Here is a 17078-nt window from a genome sequence, read left to right as displayed (position 1 = left end):
ATAAAGCTAACATTACCCTGATGGCAAAACTAAACAAAAACAGTATGAAAAATAAGACTACAAACCATTACAAATATAGATGCTAAAACACTTAACAAAATGTTAGCAAACAGAATTTAGTAATATATAAAAAGAATTATATACCACGACCAGTGAGGTTTATTCCAGGACTACAAGGCTGGTTCAATGTTTGAAATCAATATAGTATACCGCCCCTCTTTTTTGTGGTAGTATACCCTTATTAACAGCTAAAAAAAGAAAACCACATGATCATAACAGTCAATGCAGAAAAAGTATTTGACAAACTCAACACCCAGTCATGATAAAAATTCTCAGAAGAACAGGAACAGAGAACTTCCTCAACTTGATAGAAATCACCTACAAAAAAATCTATAGCTCACATTTCACTTAATGGTAAAAGACTGAATGCATTAGCTAAGATTGGGAACAAGACAAGAATGTCAATTCTCACCATATTAATCAGAACAGTGCTGTAAGTTCTGGGTAAGGGAAAAGACAAGAGGAAATAAAAGGCATACAGGTTGGAAAGAAAAAAAAAATTTTTAATTGCCTGTATTTGCAGATCCCAAAGTATCTATAAAACGACTCTTAGAGCCAATATGAGTTCAGCAAGGTTGCAGGAGACAAGAGCAACACACAAATACCAACCACATCCCTATATACTAACAATGAACATACGGAAACAAGTTAAAAACATAGTACTATTTATAATCACTCCAAAAAAATGAAAATACATGTTTACGAATATAACAAAACACATACACGACTTGTATACTGAAAACTATAAAAAGTTAATAAAAGAAGTCTAAGAAAATTTAAACGAATGGATTCTCCAATGGCTTTTAACACTCAACAAAGAAACTACATCAATTTTCCCTAAACAGACACAGATTTAACACAATTTCAACCCAAATCCCACTAAGACGTTTTTATATTTAAGATTATTCTAAAATTTATATGGAAAGGCAAAGGAACTAGAAGAGTGAAAACAATTTGGAAAAAACAGAAATTAGTCCATTCCATTTCACAACTTGGCTCTGTAATCAAGACTATGTGGTATTAGCAAAGGTAACACATAGGTCTATGGAACAGAACAGAGAACCCAGAAACAGACCTACACAATATGCCAAAATAGTTTTTGACAAAGGTGCAAAAGTAACTCAATGGAGGAAAAGACTACCTTTCAACAAATGGTGCTGAAGCAAATTATACACCCAACTATGTCTTACATTTTATACAAAAATTAACTCCAAATGGATCACGAACTTAAACTATAAAACTTTCAGGAAAAAACACAGAAGAAAATCTTCAGGAACTAAGGCTAAGCAAAGAGTTTACTTAGACTTGACATTCAAAGCAAAAGCCACATAAGAAAAAAATAAACACTAGACTTGACCAAAATTAAAAACTTGTGCTCTGCGAGACCCTGTTAAAAATATGAAAAAACAATCAACAGGCTTGGCGACAGTATTTGCAAACCACCTATCCAACAAAGGATGAGTATCTAGAATGTATCTAGAACTCTCAAACCCCAACAGAAAAAAAAATCCAATTTAAAAAAGGACAAAAGGCAAGAAGAGACATTTCATCAATAAGGATATACAGATAAAAAATAAGCACATGAAAATATGTTATCATTAGCCACTAGGGGAGTGCGAATTAAAACCTCACTGAGGTATCACCAGATACATACCAGAATGACTAAAATGAAAAACAGTGATAACACCAAATGCTGGCGAGGATGCAGAGAAACTGGATCACTCCATACATTGCTGGTAGGGATGTAAAATGGTACAGCCACTCTGGAAAACAGTTTGGCAGGTTCTTAAAAAAACTATATATACAATAACCACACAACCCAGGAATTGCACTCCTGGGTACTTTTATCCCAGAGAAATGAAAACTTATGTTCACAAAAAAACCTATGCAGAAATCTTAAAGCACTTTTATTCGTAACAGCCCAAAACTCTCAAACAACATGGATGTCTTTCAACAGGTAAATGGTTAAACAAATCCAAACCATGAAATACTACTCAGCAACAAAAAGGGATGAGCTATCAACACATAAAACAACATAAATGAATCTCCAGAGAACGATGTTGAGTGAAAAAAGCCAAGCCCAAAAGGTAACATACTGTATGATTCCACTTATATAACATTCTTGTAAAAGATAAAACCATACAAAGGAAAAACAGATGGCTGGGTCCGAGATATTAAGAGGATAGGAAGGAAGTGGGTGTGGCATTAAAAATGACAATAAGAGGGATCCTTATAGTGATGGAAATGGTCTATTATCTTGATTGTGTGAATATCCTTGTAGTATTGTTGTGATACTGTTCTACAGTTTTGCAAGATACTACCACTGTGAGAAACTTGGTAGAGAGTACATGAAATGTCTGTACTACTTCTCACAACTGTGAGTAAATTGACAATTTTCTTAATAAAAAGCTTAATTTAAAATTACAAAGACCAAGATTACTAGAGCAGATTAATATTTTTAATCCAACAGCATGATATTCACAAGAGAGAAAACTAAAAGAACACAAAAATGTAGGGGGAAGGAGAATTTTAAAAATCGGGCAAAACTAGTTGACCAAAAGAAAATAGTACAGGTATAATATGAAACAGTAGTGTATAACACAAAGAGCATTCAAAGACATAAAGAGTCAATACAGAGATTAAAAGCTCCAATTCAACAGGAAAATAAAAGCTTAAACTTTCATGTACTAGCAACAATTTAAAATGTATTTTAAAAATGAGTAAAACTACAAAAAAACCTGGGGAAAAAATATTCTTCTAAAAGATTAACATACTTCTGCTCTCTAAAAACATATGGAAGATTTGAACAGAATTAACAAGCCTAACTACTAGACATATATAAAACTGTGTGCTTATAATTGGAAAATACATTTTCTCTTCCAAGTACAAACAAAAATAAAAACTGACCACAGTCTTAACATTTCAAAACCTATCACATGTATCATGCTTCCAAATTACAACACATTTACAAATCAATAACTAAAGAAACTCCCATATGTTTAGAAATAAAAATTTTTAAATAACTCAAATTCACAGTGAAAAACAGAAAAATACAAGTGAAAAATAATGAAAACACTGCACATCAAAACTTGTGTGATGCAGGGAAAACAATGGAGACCTATGTTAAAACGCTGAAAATTAAAAAGCAAGGCATCCAACTTAAGAAATTAGAGAAAAAATAAAAAACCCTCAAAAAAGTATAAAGTAAATAAAGAGCAGAAATTAATGAAATGGGGAAAGGGATACATTGAAAAGCATTAAAAAAAAAATCAAAATTTGATCTTTGAAAAGTCTTTAAAAAATTGGCAAATTTTTAGTGTTTTTAATACTGATCAAGAGAAAAAGGCATTAAAAGAAGAAAGATAAAAGGGACATTAACTACAGGTACTACAAAATTAGAGATTAACAACTTAATACCATAAATTCAAGAACATGAATGGAATAAACAACTCCTTATAAATGTATAACCTACCAAAACTGGCTTAAAAATTGAAATATGAATAATCCTATAAGCAAACCAATTGAATCAGTGGTTAAGCAGTGTCCCACAAAGAAAACACCAGTAACAATTTTATCAGGGAATTCTACCAAACACATAAAAGATCATTCTAATCTTACATAAATTCTTCCAGAAAAAGAGTATATTTTTTATAGGTCAATATTACTAATTATTAGAAGCAAAAATCTTAAATTAACTATCTTCAGTTTGAGTCCAATAATGAAAAAAGAGACAAACCAGGATTGACTTTATGCTTTATGCTTGAAACACACGAATTTCACCCTGTTAACAGGTACAAAAGAAAAACATCATCTTCTCAAAAAATGCAGAGAAGGCTTTTGATAAAATTCAACATCCATTCATGACTTTTTTTAATTAGCAAACTAGTAACAGAAAGGAACATCCTTAACCTGAAAAGATTATCTACAATAAACCTACAGCAAGCATCATACTTAACTGTGAAACTTTGAAAGCATTCCCTTTAAAATCAGGAACAAGATCAGGATGCCCCCATCACCGCTTCTATTCAACATTGTACTGGAGATCCTAGCCAGCACATTAAGACAAGAAAAAGAAAGAAAAAAAAGCATAAGAATTGGAAAGGAGGAAACAGAGAGGTCATTATTCACAGATAGGTCTGTCTACACAAAAAATCCAAAAGAATTCTATAGATAACTTATCACAATTAGGAGTCGAGCAAGGTTATTACACAAAGTCAAAACTGTACTTCTATACACCAGCAAGGTAGAAAGTATAATTATGAAAAGATACCATTTATCATTCGATACAAAAACAAAGTACCTAAAAATACATCTAACATAATATTTGCAATAGCTTAATTGAAGAAAATTATAAAACTTTATGAAAGACATCGTAAAAGACCTAAATAAATGGAGATTACAATGTTCATGGTTAAGAAAACTTAGTTCTCTCCAAACTGATTTACAGATTCAATGCATTTCCCATCAAAATCCCAACAGATCATGCATGTTTGTGTGTGTCTATAACTTAGAAAAATGATTTTTAAATTATACAAAGGATCAAACAGCCAAGAAGTACCCTGAAGAACTACAAGGCAGAAGGAGTTGGCCTACTTCTTGTCCCTCAATGATTGAGTCGACTGTTTGAGACCAACCTTCCCTATGAAAATTTAAAAACTGAAGGTAATATGAAAAACAACCATTTGAAGACATGAAGCACTATAAAGTCAGCAAGGACCTGAGAGGCCAATGCTGTGGAAAGAAGGGAAGTGTAGAAAATGGAGTCCAACACTTCCATGGAGTCCAACTGCCTGGAAATATCTGCCAATGGGAAAAGGGCAATGGATAGGCTGAGAAGTAAAGATCTTTGAATAGACTTACAGGGCTGGGGAAATGAGAAGATTATTTGCAAAATATAACCTGGAAGACCTGTTATCTGGGATATGTAATGAACTCCTACAAATCAGTATGAAAAAGATAGATGGCAAAAAAATTGGCAAAGCCATGTCACAAAAGATATCCAAATGGCCAATAAACATATTAAAAGGGGCTTAACATCCTTACTCATTAGGAGAATACAAATTAAAACCATTAAACATTCACTAAAATGTTTAAGATTAAAAGAGTGGACAAGAAAGAATGTGAAGCAACTGGAACTCTTATTATTTTGCTAGTGGAAGGGAATGAACAAATTACAACTACATACCAATGAATCTTGCAAACAAAATTGAGGGAAAAAGACACAAAAAATATATACATTATACAGTTCCATTTATATAAGTTTCAAAAAATAGACAAAACTAATCTAAGACTACTGTCAAGCCAATACTATCTTTGAGGAGACAGAGATTAGTCACTGGGAGGTAACTCAAGGGGAGTCTCTAGAGTCCTGGTAATGTTCTATTTTCTTCATCTGCATTTGGTTATACTGAAAAAATTTATCCAGATGTATTCTCATGATCCATGTATTTCCTACATGAATACCCTATTATCAATAGAAGTTCTGTTTTTGTGAAAGTTGTTACAGAGTTGGAGTACCTAAGACAATGTGATGGTGCTGTTAGCCCAGATTAAAAGATTAGAATCCAGAAAGCAGACAGATAAAATTGTAGAACTATGACAAATTAGCAAGAAAAAGTTTTTTTAAACCTAGTACAAACATGGACAAGAGAACAGAATCTCAGAAGGGTTAAGAAAATGTTAGTAAGCATAATAAAAGATGCTCACCTTCATTACATATTCAAAGGGAAAAATTAAAAACCAACAAGTGAAATTTTTACTCATTGGCAAAAACTTTCAATTTGATAAAAGTGTCAGCAAGAAAGCTAAGTAATGAAAACTTCTACATTGTTGGAGAAAGCAAATACCGATACAATCCTCTTTGGAAAATAATGTGGCATCATCCAGTACTGTTGAAGACGCACATATCCTTAAATCCCAGCAATTCTACTCCTAGAATTTCCACAATGAAACATACAAGTATTTACACTAAATGAAATCAATAAAAATCACAAATAGTGTCAAATTAGGGCAGATTAATTTTACAGAATTTTTCTTTTTTTGCATTTTCATAACATTTTGTGTTTCAGAAATTTGAATAAGGAATTTGGGGACCTGTAATAGGAAAAATATGGAAACTACACAAATTTCCAACAAGAGAATGGATAAACTGGTATTCATACAATGGAAAACAAAAAACGATAATTAACAAAAAAAAACCCAAATACAGGATCATTCCATTTGTATAAAATTTTTAAATATATGAAAACTTATACATAGATAAAAACATAATTTTATATATCTACATTCTGTGGATAAAATCAGGAAAGGGCACCCTGCTGACCTAATGAAATGAACGATTTCTTAACTTACATGATGGCTACATACATGTTTATTTACCTATACCTTACCTGTTATAATCTTCTGTACTTATTAAATAACTTAAATATTAAAAACAAATTTGCGTTATCTGGGCTATGTAATGAACTCCTACAAATCAGTACGAAAAAGATAGATGGCCCAATATAAAAATGGGCAAAAAAATTACCAAAGCCAAATACACAAACTACGATTATAATAAGAGAATTGTGCCAAGAGATCTTTTTAAAGGAATTTGCTTCCTCAGAGAATTCAAGGTTATTTTTCCCCATAAACTGAGAAGTTGCTATTGAAAGAATAAAGCTTCTATAAACTAAAAATATAATCACTGAACTAAATCCTATAAAAGAGTTTATTAAAGACAAAATCAAGGAAATCCTCAGATATATACAAATACATGTCAATCTAGAAGTCCAACTTTCACCCCTCAAGCCTCAAAGAAAACAGAAAGGAGGGAAAGAAATTATCAAAGAAATAAAAGATATTCCCCATACGTGAAGAATTTTAGAACTAAAAAGTTACCCCCCTAAGAATGAAAAAAAGGCTTACAACTAGACACATTTAACAAAATACCAAAGATAAAAAGGCCACCACAAAGATTTTAAACAAGGTGACTATAAAAGGATAACCATCAGATTTGTAATGGAACTCTATTAGCAACACTAGGTGTTTTAAGTTCCTAGGGCAAAGCTTTCAAAATTCAGTAGGAAAAACTGATTACCAATTTATAATTCTGTTTCTAAACTTCCAATCAGGAACAAGGGTAAGTCATTTTCAGACACTGAAGAAATTAGACTGTTTATCACCACATGTCCATCCTAAAACAACTACTCAAGATTATATTCCAGTAATATCAAAAAAGTAATTTAAAAAAGACATGGGAGTCAAGCAAAATACCTAATCCAGGAGTGCAATGTAATCCCAGGATGACAGCGCACAGCAGATCTAGAAAGCAAGCTGCCCAAATTAGAATAGGAAGGTTAAGAGCTCCAGAAAACCTATCTTCAAGAAAACTTAAATGGTTACATATGAGAACACATAATATTAAATTTAAAAAATAATTTCCATGAGTTCTCCTCACTCAAGCAGGAAACTTTATATTTCTCCTTTAAAGAGTACAGGTTTAGTAACAGAAGTTCCTCTATAGCTCCAAATGATCTGGTTTCACAGTGACTAATATTTCTATCAGGATATATACTACAAAGGGTGGTCCAATACTCAATTTCTAGAATCTTCCTATAGAAGCACAGAAAAGTTTAAAAGTGTTAGAAACCATAATATAAATGCTAAAATCTTGACAGCACAATAGAAAATGAAGGCTGGAAGAGTGGAGGTAGGAGAAACAAAGGGAAATGGATGGGCGCTGAATCCTCTCAGAGACTGGGAACTGAAGAGATACTCTCTAAAACTGATAGGTCAAGAGGCAGAAGTTTAACTATTACAAAAAGTTAATAACAACTGACAGCAGAATTAGAATTCAGAACAAAAATGAAACTGGTAGAGGAAGACATAGATAGCCCACAGACACATGAAAAGATGCTCAACATCACTCATCATCAGGAAAATGCAAATCAAAACTACAATTAGGTATCACCTCACACCTCTCAGAATGGCTAAAATCAACAACACAAGAAACAACAGGTGTTGGCAAGTATGCGGCAAAAGGGCACTTGCACTGTCAGTGGGAATGCAAACTAGTGCAGCCACTCTGGAAAACAGTATGGAGGTTCCTCAAAAAGTTAAAAATAGAACTAATCTATGATTCATCAATTGCACTAGGTTTTTACCCAAAGAATACAAAAATACTAATTCAAAGGAATATATGCACCCCAATATTTATAGCAGTATTTATAGCAGCCAAATTACAGAAGCAGCTCAAGTGTCCATCAATAGATGAATGGATAAAGAAGACGTTGTTTGTATGTATGTATATACATAAACACACACACACACACACACACACACACACACACAGGAATATTACTCAGCCATAAAAAAGAAATGAAATCTTGCCATTTGCAATGACAGGGTTGGAGCTAGAGAGTATATGCTAAGCAAAGTAAGAGAAAGACAAATACCATATGATTTCATTCGTATGTGGAATTTAAGAAACAAAATAAACGAGCAAAGGGGAAGAAAGAGAAACTGAGGCAAATCAAGAAACAGACTTTTAACTATAGATAACAAACAGATGGTTACCAGAGGAGAGATGGATGGGGGATGGGTGAACTAGGTGATGGGGATTAAGGTGGGCACTTGTGATGAGCACTGCCTGATGTACAGAAGTGCTGAATCACAATACTGTACGCCTGAAACTAGTATTACCCTGTATCTTAACAGGAATTTAAATTAAAACTTTTTTTTTTATTTTAAAGATTTTGTTTATTTGACAGAGAGAGACACAGCGAGAGAGGGAACACAAGGAGGGGGAGTGGGAGAGGGAGAAGCAGGCTTCCGGCCAAGCAGGGAGCCCGACCGATGTGGGGCTTGATCCCAGGACCCTGGGATCATGACCTGAGCCGAAGGCAGACGCTTAACGGCTGAGCCACCCAGGCACCCCTAAATTAAAACTTTAAAAAAATAAATAATAAAAAATAACTGGTACAAATCAAAATGCTAGGAAAAGTGGAAAACGTAATGATCTAAACTTCTTATCTACTAAAGTCAAGCAAAAGACACTGTTCAGAATTGAAAGAAAAATCAAGATACAGAAAAATATGTGGTGTTTTTGAGTTTGGGAATTAGCCTAAAGAAAAAAACTAAAAACACCCAAACATGGTTAAAGGCAGTTATATCAGGAGTGGAATCTACTGGGAAAGAAAAGAAGGGCTTTTATTTTTTCTTCTGAATTTTCCTGAACCACCTGCACAAGTATTGCTTTCATTTGGGAAAAACAATAAGGAATGGAAATAATAAAAATTATTATTAAAACCATTTTCCAGGGGCTCCTGGGTTGCTCAGTCAGTTAAACTTCCCACTCCTGATTTCGGCTCAGGTCATGATCTCAGGGTCCTGAGAACAGGCCCCTAATGGTGCTCCACTCTCAGCATAGGGCCTGCATGGGATTCTCTCTCTCCCTCTGCCTCTGCCCCTCCTCCCACTCATGCTCTTGTGTGAGTGCTCTCTCTCAAATGCACGCGCTCTCTCTCAAAATAAAGAAATCTTCAAAAACACTTTCCAGATTAGGGCGCCTGGGTGGCTCAGTCAGTTAAGTGTCTGACTCTTGATTTTGGCTCAGGTCATGATCTCAGGGTCATGGGACTGAGCCTTGTGTCAGGCTCTGCACTGAGCATGGAGTGTGGAGCCTGCTTGGGATTCTCTCTCTCCCCTTCCCTCTGTCCCCCCCCACTTGTGCACACATGCGCACACTCTTTCAATAAATAAAATATTTTTTTAAAAAACATTTTCCAGGTTAAAGAAAAAGTGAAATAGTTTGGCCAAGGTCATACAGTCAATAACCATGCATCCCCAAAGCTAATGTCATAAAAAAAGAGGCAGGAAGGAAAGGAAAGAAAGAAGAAAACAACCTTCTGCAACATAATCAAGAACAGCTTTTATTCACCTATAGGAATAATCAAATGGAGAGCTCTGAATGTCTATGTTAGGTTTATATTGTTCTCTGCAAATTCACAAAAATTCTTATTTGTTTCAAACCGCTTTTCCAAAAAAGTCTAGAAAAAAAAAGCCACATTACCAGGGGTGGGGGTTCAAAGTAAACATTCATAGAGAATAGTTTGGACTATACCAACTGATTCCACATATCACTTTTATTTCAACTGTGCAATTTCTTAAATTCAGGAACCTGAATAAAAAGAGACTAGCTATAAGGATAACTCAAGGGAGAATCATCCTTCAACAAATAATGTGGGGAAGTGGATATCCACATGCAAAAGAAGTTCGATCCCTACCTCACACCATAAACAAAAATTAACTCAAAATGGATCAACAACCTAAATGTAAAAACTAGAACTATAAATATAAACCCTTATATGACAACAGACATAAATCTTTATGACACTGGATTAGGCAATGACTTCTTATCAAAATCACAAGCAAGAAAGAAAAAGTTATAAATTAAACTTTGTCAAAATTAAAAAACTTTTGTGCTTCAAAGCACATTATGGAGAAAGTGAAAAGACAGCCCATAAAAAGGAGTAAACCATATATGTGATAAAGAACTTCAACTTAAAAAAAAAAATTAAAAATGGGCAAAAGGTTTGAATAGACATTTTTCCAAAGAAAACACACAAATGGCCAAAAAGCACACACAAAGATGCTCAACATCATTAGTCACCAGGGAAATACAAATCAAAACCACAATGAAATACCACTTTACACCCATGTGGGTGAGGATATGGAGAAATTAGGATTCTTATAACTACTACTAGGAATGTAAAATGATGTAGCAGTTTGGGGAAAGTTTGGCAGTTCCTCAAACACTTAAACACAGAGTTACCATGTGTACCCAGCAATGCCACCCATAGATAACTACCCAAAATAACTGAAAACATGTATCCACACACAACTTATACACAGATGAATGTTCATACTAGTCAAAGAGTGCAAACAACCCAAATATACATAAACTCATGAATAAACAAAATGTGGTATACTCCATACAATGGAGTATTATTCAGCCATAAAAAGGAATGAAGCACTGCTATATGCTACAACACGAACCTTGAAAAGGTTATGTTAAATGAGAGGAGCCAGACACAAAAGGCCATGTGTATGATTCTATTTCTATGAAACGTCTAAAACAGACAAATCCACAGACAGAAAGCAGATTACTGGAAGCTGAGGGCTGGATGAAAGAAGGAGAAGGAGTGACTGCTAATGAGTACTGGGTTTCTTTTGGGGTGATGAAAATGTTCTGGAATTAGATGGTGGATGCTTGCACAACTTTGTGAATAGACCAAAACCACTTTAAAAGGCTGAGTTTTATGGCATGTAAATTATATCTCAATAAAAAAATTATTTTTAAAAATAAAGTAGCTAAGATCCAATCCAGAAAAACAAAGGCAGGGGCGCCTGGGTGGCTCAGTCGTTAGACATCTGCCTTCAGCTCAGGTTGTGATCCCAGAGTCCTGGGATCGAGCCCTGCATCGGGCCCCCTGCTCAGCAGGAAGCCTGCTTCTCCCTCTCCCACTCCCCCTGCTTGTGTTCCCTCTCTCGCTGTCTCTCTCTCTGTCAAATAAATAAGTATCTTTAAAAAAAAAAAAAAGAAAAACAAAGGCAAAATGCTGAGAAAAGAGAAACATCTGTATAATGGTGTATTTAGAAAAGTGTCAGCTTTATCAGAAAAGATATTCATGGAGGGAGGCCACAGACCTAAGGAGCAAACAAATGCAAAAGTATCTGCTATAGCTAAGAATACATTGGTTTACTATAAAAAATTATCTATTTAAGTTAAATATTGAGTTTTGAATGTGCTTTCATAGACATGATCTCAAGTGAAGTTGTGTCCTGAAATTTTAGTTGTGTCCAACTCATGACTTTGAATCACATGGTAGATTCAGTTGCATCTATCATATCTATTAATCTATTTCCTTGCCCAATAGTTGGGGAGTATGAGGGATGAGGAACTCTAACCTCAAATACCCCATTAACTTTCTATTCTCCCTCTATATCCTAACAGCACCTGAAGCTACCAGAATGGCAAGTTCTGCTAGGTGTAAAGAACCAAACACTCAAGCCTTCTAGGCAGAAAATCTTCTGTTATAGAATTACTTAAGACTCAGCATAAAAGATCTTCTGCATTTGGTTTGCCAATATCTATTAAAAAAGTTATGATCACTCACTCTTTCACTAGCCCAAATATGCACTAAGACTGCACACACACTCCCGTTCTCTGACGCACATGGAGATAATAAACTCAATGCACAAAAGGAAGGGGATAAGGAATAGAGGAGAGGGAGAGAGAACCTTTAAAGGAAAAAAAAAAAGAATGTTACTGCAATAGATTCCCCCTCCATCTCCACACTTGAGTGGTGAGAAGTAAGAAGAGTGGATTAACCAGGTTAAATAATAGCAGGAACCTTTTTAAGAACTGCCAAAAGACTGCACCAGTAGCCCACAGTATACAATTATGCAACTGGAGGAGAAAGACAAGGGTAAAAAGCCACTCTGGGGGGTGCCTGGGTAGCTCAGCAGATTAAACATCCCACTCTTAATTTTGGCCCAGGTCATGATCTCAGGGTTGTGAGACTGAGCCCCATGTTGAGCTCTGCACTCATCAGGGAGTCTGCTTGAGATTCTCTCTCCCTCTGCTCCTCCACCCCCCCCGCCCCTGCACCCCCCCACACCCCCACTCAAATGCAAGCTCACTCTCTAAAATAATCTTAAAAAAAAAAAAAAAAAAAGCCACTCTGGTTGAAGAAGAAATGAGGGACTTCAGAACCCCGACTATTCTGCCTCTGCTCTATCCCTGTGCTTAGCTCTGCTAGAGACTTTCATAAGGAGAAAGGAGGGTGGCAGTGACAGAGGTCGAAGCCATCAGATCTTATGAGCTTGTCCCAGGTTAATTCACAACTAGTTAATTTGCAAACTAGGTTAATTCAGAAACTTCTACCAACATAAATGCTATAAACAAGCAACCAGTGAATTGAATAATTTCTTCTCTAGCACCTTGAAAGCTTCGAATACATGATGTGTTATAATCATCCTTGACGGGCACCTGGGAGGCTCATTTGGTTAAGCGACTGCCTTCGGCTCAGGTCATGATCCCAGAGTCCTGGGATCGAGACCCACATTGGGCTCCCGGCTCAGCGGGGAGCCTGCTTCTCCCCTGACCCTTACCCCTCTCATGCGGTTTCTCTCTCTCTCTCTCAAATAAATGAATAAATAAATAAAATCTTAAAAAAAAAAAAAAACATCCTTGACTACTCAGCCCACAATTTCCATTTACAGAGAACTTGCTCCTTCCTTTCCCCCAATCCATCAAGATAATCTCATGAGTCAGGTTTGTGTGCTAGGACTCTAAACTGGCCATAGATGATTAGAAAAGAAGTGGACCCTCACCTAAGCTCAGCCAGTCAGATCCTCTCTCTCAGAAGAACTAGAAGAAAGGTGTGCTGGTATTCTATTAAAATGAAAGCAGCAAAGTGTAGGGCTGCCATATTCTGCTATGACCGGACAAGACCTCTGGTATTGGCTTACACAGCAGTCTCAAAAACTAAAATCATCTGGCGGCCTCTTAAGGTTCCACAGAAGTTGCCTCATCAAATAGCACCCACCCCCACCCTAAGCTTACAAAGCAAAAGCACAGGAGTCACCAAAGCACAGTGAGGATGACCTTTCCCAGAATTCCTGACCTCCAGTACAGGAGATGGCATCACCAGCGAGAAGTGACCTGCTCCGGTTATACATGCCCCTAGGGAGTAGCCCTGAATGACAATGGATAAAGATAATGGAAATCCTCTCAGCAGCAGTATGGACAGCCATATATGTGACATCCAGGTCGGCTATTTCCTCTACTGCCAAGTTAGCCAACAAACTAATGCTGGCCATTTCTCCTGGTCCTTTAATTTACTTGATGATCTCTCTGACCCTCACAGTATATATTCTGAAGCAGAGACCATTTAGAATGCCCTACATGTTTCTCCCTCTTTTCCTCCTTTCTAATTAGATTTTCAGTCAGCTGTCCTGTTTCCCCTCCAGTATTATATGTCACATAAGAAGGGCACTGGCTATTTATCATCGTTTAGTTCACAGATGGCAGGCTGATGGCTAGCAGCACCACGTGGACCTGAAGGAAACTACACAGAGCAGGATAGCTCAGACTCTGAAAAGCATGGACTCTAAAGCTGGACATGTGAGGTTAAAAATCCCAGGTCTTCCAGCTCAAACTGTGTCAGGTTACTCAAGCTGTCTCAATTTTTTCTGACAATTTCTCCTAACAATTCTATTACAATTGTTGTGAGAATCAAACAGGTATGTGAAGTGCCTAGACCAGAGCCAGGTATGTAATAACCACTTATATTATAATGGATATCTATCATCATCATCATCACTATTTGAAATGGGGGCAGGGCACGGAGACTGTTCATCTTTAAATGTAGAAGATGCTGCTGAGCAACTAAGGTGAAGACTGAGGTGGATAATTCTTCCAGCATCTACCTGCACACCCTTCCTCTCCTCTGAAAACTCTTCCCAGTCGTTCTCTGTTGGGCACCTTATGTGAACTATGCAGGAGGGGCCATCTTCCATCAAGTGTAGGGAGAAGCAAAGACAGCTGATTTACAGAAAGAGATAATGAAGCTGACCCACAAAACAAATTGTAGAGGGCAAGGTGAAGGAGGAGGAAGAAGAGGGAAGGGGGGAAAGAGGGTGGGGGGAGAGAAAGGGGGGGGAGTGGAAAAGGGGTTGGGGACAGGTAGACCCAAAGAGAAAAAAGCATCTTTGGTTTCCAACCACTTTGCAGTTCCTAGTTCCACTCGAACTTCAGCACTGACTGCCCTGTCTGCCCTATATTGGTAAATAAATCCTCCCTTTTTATTAAGCTTTGACCAACAACATTTATAAAAGTCTAATGCAAGTCTTGGAAAAATTTTCATCAACAAAAAACCTTAAAAGAGGATAAATTGTATACAGACGTTACTACGCAAAAATTAAGAGGATATTGTAGGTAAAAAAAAATTTTAACTCAACCTTCAGTCTCCTCAACCAATCCCTAAACCTAATGCATTCATTTTTACAGCTGAGGCTCAGGCCTGGTTGTTTCAAAGCTCCACAGGTGTTAAAAACTCTACGCTCAGAGATATTAAAACTCCTACACTTACCAATATGAATACCCTTTACCTACTATATGGTTCTCTGTATAAACTAATATAAGGCATAAAATGCACTAATGTATTATTCTTTTTGAAACAACAGAAGGGAAAAAGGCAGGTATTACGCAAACTGTAACACACTCTCCCTTTAGATCGGAATCACCAATACGTTCTTCTGCTTATGTCCACCTTACCAGCCAGGTGAGCAGCCAACATCCTTCCCGACTCCATCCCTCGCGGAAAAAAACAATAAACACACAAAACTGAATCTTTTACCGGATTCCTTTTCGTTCTTATTCCAAAAAGTAACCCTCACATCATACCTCTGTTATGCAAAAGGAATGCCGTTAATTTCAAGTTCACATTCATCTACACTTTGACTTTTTTTTTTTTAAATCAGGGTTTCCGTCCCTACGTATTCCATTTCTGTCGCCAGTAATTCAGCGATCCATAAAAAATAAAGGCTGTTCGTTTACCACAGTTTAGTTTCAGTTGAGGACTCTGAAGGTTATCAGCCCAGGGAAAAATATCTTTTCCGTTCCACCCCCAGCACACCCATTTTCAAACCTCTACAGTACAAAGATATCAGCAATAAAGTTTTGACCTTGTTCTAAGGCTAGAAAGAGAAATGTTTTCCCTCAAGAGCAAAACGAGTTTACAAACCTCATGACAACACGGCCTTTGCGGGTGTCTTACCATGGCACTAAGAAAATATCAAGGTTTAAGGTCGATTATTAAAGGCAGCGCTCCCAAAAGACCACGCTTCTCTCCAAGAGGAAGCACTGGTAGGAGGAAGGGGCCTTTCTCGTGACAGATCTTACTAAACGGTAGCATCAGCCCTAAGAAGAGGATTCCTAAATGCAACTTCACGTTTCACAAAATAGTCTCCCACCAAGTGAGTAACGTGTAGACTTCTGAATCGCCGCACACACGTACACCCCATGAAGGTGGGAAAGCAAATCCCGCTTCCCACCTCAGCCCTTACACGAGAAAGTCGGGTCCCCCTGAGCCCCTCCCGACGGCGGCCCCCGCCCCACGCCAGGTGTGCGAACCCCCGGCGGGACCCACCGGCAGCTCGCCGGCGCCCCGGGCCTGCCGCCCCCGCGCGGCCCAGGCGTCCTCCGCCGCCTGGCTCCCCTCCCCCGCCCGCGCCCGCCCAGGCGGGCGCCCGCTAGCACTCGGGCCGGGGCTCGCGGCTCCGCCAACCGGTCCCCGCGAAACAAGAAGGTGGCAGCCGGCGACGCTGCGGCTTCCCCGCCTCCCCTCCCCTCCCCCGCGGCCTCCACTCTCCACTCCCGCGCCCCCGCTTACCCTCAACTCCTCGAAATCCGCCATTTTACACCACCCGCGGGCGCCGCCGCCGATGCCGCCACAGCACCCCCTCCCGCTGCCGCCAACGACGCCGCCGCCACCACGGCCGCCGCCGCCGCCTCCAGCACCATCCTGCACTGGGCGCCTCTGAAGACGCCGCGGCCGCCGCCGCCGCTGCCGCTGCCGCCGCCGCCGCCGCCGCCGCCGGACCTGTCACGTGACCGGCGCGGAAGCCCCGCCCCCGGCGCGCGCGGGCTCCGCCCTCCGGCGCCCACCCAGCCCACCCGGCCCACCACCTTCCGCCCACGTCTTCCGCCCCGGCTCGCGGCGCGCTGCGTTTGCCGCGCGTCAGCTCCCGCCCTCTCCCGCGGCCTGCGGGCCTCCCGCACGCTTTCAGGCGCCGAGCCTGTGGCCTTGCCCTCCGCCCCGCGTGGCGCTTCCCTCCCCTGGAAGCGCTGGCGCGACTGCAGCGTTACCGGGCGGCCTGGAGGAGGGCCTGGCCCGGGGGAGCGGCGGAGAGAAAGAAGAGGTGTCCGGGACTGCTGACAGCAACATTTCGGGAAAATTCTAACGGTGTTC

At 38.7% G+C, this 17078-nt stretch overlaps 1 protein-coding gene across 10 annotated transcripts in view; it reads right to left on the bottom strand.

The window, feature by feature from the left end:
• The window catches only part of PIAS2 (protein inhibitor of activated STAT 2), a 90641-nt gene extending 73928 nt beyond the window's left edge, over positions 1-16713 (bottom strand). For 7 of the 10 annotated variants that reach the window (XM_036107612.2, XM_078060371.1, XM_078060372.1 and 4 more), the window contains exon 1: positions 16500-16713. In XM_036107612.2, the coding sequence (XP_035963505.1) occupies positions 16500-16523 (24 nt within the window). In that variant the 5' untranslated portion in view covers positions 16524-16713. Of the gene's footprint in view, positions 1-1714; positions 1824-4016; positions 4106-16499 lie in introns of all 10 variants that reach the window. The other 3 variants (XM_036107608.2, XM_036107609.2, XM_036107613.2) reach the window with 3 other exon arrangements.
• Positions 16714-17078: the final 365 nt, after the last annotated feature.

This window comes from Halichoerus grypus, chromosome 13, assembly GCF_964656455.1.
Source record: "Halichoerus grypus chromosome 13, mHalGry1.hap1.1, whole genome shotgun sequence".
In the NCBI taxonomy this organism is placed as follows: Eukaryota; Metazoa; Chordata; class Mammalia; order Carnivora; family Phocidae; genus Halichoerus; species Halichoerus grypus.
This window is presented reverse-complemented; position numbering and strand designations above follow the sequence as displayed.